The 5,300-nt window shown below is 33.9% G+C and overlaps 1 protein-coding gene across 1 annotated transcript; it reads right to left on the bottom strand.

Annotated features, from left to right (window-relative positions):
- Positions 1-1,810: 1,810 nt before the first annotated feature.
- On the bottom strand, positions 1,811-5,300 carry LOC8272101 (laccase-12). Its single transcript, XM_002520751.3, has 6 exons — positions 5,122-5,300; positions 4,865-5,016; positions 4,335-4,579; positions 4,054-4,182; positions 2,331-3,293; positions 1,811-2,236 (listed from the first exon to the last, which is right to left on the bottom strand). The coding sequence occupies exons 1-6, from the start codon at positions 5,245-5,247 to the stop codon at positions 2,106-2,108; spliced, it is 1,746 nt and encodes a 581-aa protein (XP_002520797.2). The 5' UTR covers positions 5,248-5,300; the 3' UTR covers positions 1,811-2,105.

The raw sequence follows: 5,300 nt of genomic DNA, 5'->3' as shown, positions 1-5,300 counted from the left end.
ACCAAACATACCATAAAGGACACAACAAATCCTTCTTTAAAGACCAATTAAAACCCATCAATGAACTCCACTGTAACAGCATGATAGTTCTGAAATTAACCCATTCAATTCTTTTAAGTAGTGGTTGGCAATGCCACAATTGCATGTATTTATAAAAAGAAATGACCCTTTTGGTATAGTGTTTGTTAAATATAATTAAAACTTGCTACAGAAAGAGTTAAAATTGCAAACCCAATGACCTTCACTTAGCTAGGGAGATCGATAATGCTTCTGTTGAGCTTTAATTATCGTCATCAAGCAAACATTTCGTCGTCAGATTTAAAAAAGAAATAGTTAAAAAAACTAAGCAACTCTGAAGCCATGTTTGGTACAATATAGAATTGGGAGTATAATTTTATTCTTAAAATGGGATTCCAATTTTTCATTTGGTCCCTCATGACAATTTATATTTGCTATAGTCAAATTTTAGTAAAATTGATATCCAATTGTTTCATAATTTTATTCGAATTTAAACCTCATTTGCATTCCATTCCAAAGTGTACCAAACATAAGCTCTGAGAAAAATCCAATTTCCAAAACTTAATTAAAAAAGGGTTCTACTGTGACATATTCTCTCCAAAGATCTAATAAAATACTTATTAAAGAAAAAAAAAAAAAAAGACAAAATTCCTTATACCATTTTTTTGGAAGTTTGTTGATTGTTAACTTCTCTATTAGGTATGAGAGTAAGAACAAGAGCATAGATACAAGAATCTAACTTAACTCAAATACTCATCTAGCAATCTAATTAGTGACTTTTTATGTGAAAGTTCATGGATATTTAAATGCTTTATTAGTGGGATTACTTATTACATTAAACCTGAAAGAAAAAAACAATATCCAAGAACTATATGCAGGTGCATGAAGCCATGATCTGTTCACTTGTATTTCATCCTTTACTTTCTTTTCATGTGTTTCAGATCATGGGCAAATTCTAAATGCAAATGATTTGGGTGATAATAGGTGGCCTGAGCAACTCCAACACCATCATTTCTTGGATTTTGTATACAGCTAATGAAGTGGGTCCAATTGGTACTAAGACAAAATTAACAAGTATATAAAGACCTAGAAGACAAAAGGAGAAAAAAAAGAAAAAAAGAAAAAAAAGAAGATTTAGAGCCCATGTGCATGTGAATTGTGATATGCATGCATGATTCATTATGAGAGAAGAATTATTATTTGTTTGTTTATTTGAAGTGAAAGATTAACCATGAAATCAAACAAATTTAAAGGAGATTTTCTTATGGCTAATGATCAGCCAATGGTGTATATAATCATAGCTTGGAGCATGAAAATGGTGGACAGACAGAATATGCACTTTCAGAATCATCAAAGGAGAGACACCTTGGAGGTACTCTTTCCTTTTGATATTTGCAATACAGTCCCTGGTTGACTTCAAGCTTCAACTTCATTTTTTCCTTCAAGTGGCAAATTTCTAGAAAATATTTTCTCAGAGAAATATGTTTTAGGAAAATGGCTTCTTTTCTATTGCCTAATTGTATAATAAATAATTTTCTTGTGTGGTGATATGAAATATTATAAAAGATATTCATAAAAATAATTACATTGCATAGTTTTTTAATGACCGGTCGACCACCGAATTGAGATAAATCATATACTAATAAATTTATTTATTTTTATTTATATATATAATGTTATTTTCCTTGAAAATGGCTTAGTTTTATCTGAAATTAAAAATATTTTCCATTCACTGATATTTTGCACCTGTATTTATAATGTTGATGAAGAAAAGAATATGAAACAGAGGATAATAACTGAAAATTCTTGTTTAATAATAGCTATAGAAAATGAAATTACATCACTATAATGCAAGAAAGGTGGCTGCAGGTTTATATCTAAATCAACACCTAAACTATTAGAACCCACCTTTTATCTATCAGAAATAAAAGAAGAAAAATAGCAAGAACTAGCCCCCAAATGCAGGGAAAACATGCTGAACTCACTTATACTAAGATTACAACAATCAGAGAGAAAAAATAGCTCTTTGTTATTGTTGGGATGATTAATTCTATTATTAATGGATAGAATTCTTTTGATCATTGATCTTAGCATGGAGGCAGATCTTCTGGTGGAGCTTCTATAGATTGTAATACACCAACTCCATTCTCTACCAAGAAAGCCATGGCCAAGCCCCATGTAATATGAACATCCAAGTGACAGTGCATTAACCAGACACCTGTAAAAGAAAACAGGAATTATTTATTGAGTTTAATCGGGTTAAGATATTTTTATGATTTTGATCGATTTTATTTTTTAAGATTTTCTTTTACCTGGGTTATCCGCGACGAATCTAATGACTGCCCATCCATTAACGGGTACTCCAACTGTGTTTCTCAGAGGTGGATCAACAAGGTTAAATTTAGAAGTATCAGTCTGTGGATTAAAGTTTCCAAAGCCTTCAGCAATGATATAGAAATCATATCCGTGAAGGTGAATTGGGTGGTTTTCAGATGTGACAATACTTGTATCTTGTAGCACAATCTGCACTCTTGATCCGTACTTCAGTTTATAAACCTTGGTACCAGCAACAGCTTGCCATAATGATCGGCTGACATTACCTGTGTAGTCGAATTTTAATGGTGGGCTGGCAGGGAAATCAGTTGTAAATACTCTTGGAATTCCTAACTGATGAGCTTGTAAGATGGAAAAATTTGATGGGAGTTGAAATGACACATTGTTCATGCTTGCTGCGAATCTTGTTCCATTAGGCCCTTGACATTGGCTAGACTTGTTAAAATTTGGGGGGCAAGTGTTGAGTCCTAAACCAACTGTAAAGAATAGATTTTCATCAACTTCTGTTGGGACTAAGACTTTGTTACGACTCCTGAAGCTGGTACTAAAAGCAGTGACAGTTGCTGTGTCATTATATGCTGGTAATGGTGGCATAATTGGTTTGTTTGATGAGCAGTATTTGGCAGCACAAGGTGCAGATTTGTACTCAAGAATGGCAGTAGTAGTAGTGTTGTCAAACTGGGCATTTTGGGCGCTTTGGTATGCGCGTGCTGCCATATAGTACCGGGCAGGTTTCTGGTCGCCGGAGATCAAAACATCTGTGGTCTGTCCAGGTCCTAGCATTAGGACACTGGTGGTGAAGGGTTTTGTGTAGGAAGCATCAGCACCAACAACTGTGAGCCTGTGGTTAGCTACAGTAAAGAAAAGTGGTTGGTTCATTGCAGCATTGATGACTCGGAGAAGGTTTGTCTCGCCGGAATCTATTGGAACAATCACAGTATCTGCAAGATAAACCAAGAAAATAGGTTATAATCTTTGATTTTTGATTTATTGCAGGCAGAATTAGCATTTGGAATTCAAGTTTCTGTTGGCAGTTAATCTTGGCGGGAGAGTCTGGTGGGCTCATGTTGAGAGAATGGTGGGTCTAACCTAATTTATTGAATGGCCCAACTACAGAGTTTATCGCTTTCTTCTTTAGTAATTAAACTGAAAAAAAGGGAAAACAAAAAAGTAACTTTAATTGGTCTTCGTTTGTGTTGATTTTATACATTGACCAATTTGTTATCAATCAATTGTTTATTACTCTAAAATCTCCATGCTTGAAGCCACTTTTTGCCACTAGGACAACCTTTTCTAACAACCCAATATGAGCATGTTACTAGTGATTCTAGCAGTCCAATTGATATGATATTTGTTCTACTTCCTCTAATGTGCACTTTTTATATAATTGATGAAGGGCATTACAATGAAAATTTTTAGAAATAAAAAGAAAAAAGAAAAAAACACCATATATATTATCGGTTCGGTTCGATTTCACTCATATATTAGTTAAAATAATAAATTAATCATCTGCTATTTTAAAAAATAGGAAAGACTGGGAATAAGATGGTCTAACCACTTTATACCATTAATTTCGTGGCTCCACAACATCTAAAAGCTTTTGCCTTAGATGTTAATCAAGTTAGTAAAGACAAAATTAAAGTTGATTATTAGCTGATGCCCTTGCAAATACATGGCTAAGAATTGGTTTAGAAAGCAAACCTTGGCTAGAACAGTTGTAAAGATCACCAGGTTGACCATTAATGGTGTACGCATCAGAAACATTTGGTGCCCCTCCTGTTCTTGTTGCTTCCCTCAGAACATCAATGGGATTTGCATTCCACCATTCACCTAATTAATGAATCATCATCAACATATATAATCATACTATTATCGTTTTTCATGCGAATATGTTCGTGGCCAGTTGATAGCTTTTTTAGCGCAAAATAATTAGATTATACGGAAAGTATATAATTTTTAATATTTTTATAGCTATTAATTACCAAGAATAATTGGTGTTTCACGCTTTGGCTTAGGGAATGGATATGAAGATCCTTCTTTTGGATGAATGATTAAAGCTCCATAAACAGTGGCTCTCAGCCATGAGCTATGAGCGTGCCACCAAAGTGTTCCTTCTTGTCCTTGAATAGTAAACCTGTATGTGTATGTCCCTCCTGGCCTAATTGGACACTGTGTTACAAATTCTGGTCCATCTGCCCATCCAGTCCTCATTTGCCTGATACCATGCCTGTATAGAAATGGCAACATTGTAAGATAAGAAGCAACAACGTTATATCTACAAAATTTATATGTATTCTAAGTGTATAATAAAATTATTTGATTGGGACGTGAAATTCGTAATTTTAAATTTTTAAAATATAATATAAAAGTACATCTAACATGTTGCTTTTAACTATATGATTAGCATATTTTCGATGAAATATTTTGATTATACGATTGAAAAGTAAAAGTATTCTTTTTTTCTTTTTTTGAATAAACCCTTCAACAGAAATGGTCGCAGTCAATCAATTACCAGTGGATGGTAACGTTGTACTGAGCTCTGTTGGTAACAGTAACAACTAGAGTGTCTCCATTGTTCACTTCTAGTGTTGGTCCAGGAAACATCCCATTAACAGTGATGACATTTTGAGTCTTGCACAGCCTCTTCACTGACGTTGCTTGAATCTGTACAAGAAAATGCTTAGTATATATCTAATTAACTGATTAGTAAACCAAGAAGAAGAAGAAGAAGAAGAAGAGAATTTCAAGTCAATGAAGGAGAAGACATACAACAAACTCATGGTTGTGAGTCATTGGTGTTGCATTGGCTGAGGACAATGCAGAAGCAATGACTAATAGAAGGCCTAAGAAGGAAGCTAAAAGATGATTAGCAAAAATGTGGGTTAGGGACTCCATGTTTTAGAGCTAATGGATTTGCTTAGAGTGATGGTTTAGAGAGTGAGAGAAAG

This window comes from Ricinus communis, chromosome 6 (genome assembly GCF_019578655.1).
Source record: "Ricinus communis isolate WT05 ecotype wild-type chromosome 6, ASM1957865v1, whole genome shotgun sequence".
NCBI lineage: Eukaryota > Viridiplantae > Streptophyta > Magnoliopsida > Malpighiales > Euphorbiaceae > Ricinus > Ricinus communis.
The sequence above is the reverse complement of the archived record's forward strand: the minus strand, read 5'-3'. Positions and strand labels throughout refer to the sequence as shown.

Excerpts from the sequence above, each read along its gene's own strand:
- LOC8272101 (XM_002520751.3), bottom strand. The coding sequence starts at position 5,247 with ATGGAGTCCCTAACCCACATTTTTGCTAATCATCTTTTAGCTTCCTTC. Across the intron at positions 3,294-4,053 it reads TTACAACTGTTCTAGCCAAG|ATACTGTGATTGTTCCAATA; the intron begins GTTTGCTTTCTA and ends TTTATCTTGCAG. Across the intron at positions 2,237-2,330 it reads ATTCGTCGCGGATAACCCAG|GTGTCTGGTTAATGCACTGT; the intron begins GTAAAAGAAAAT and ends TTTCTTTTACAG.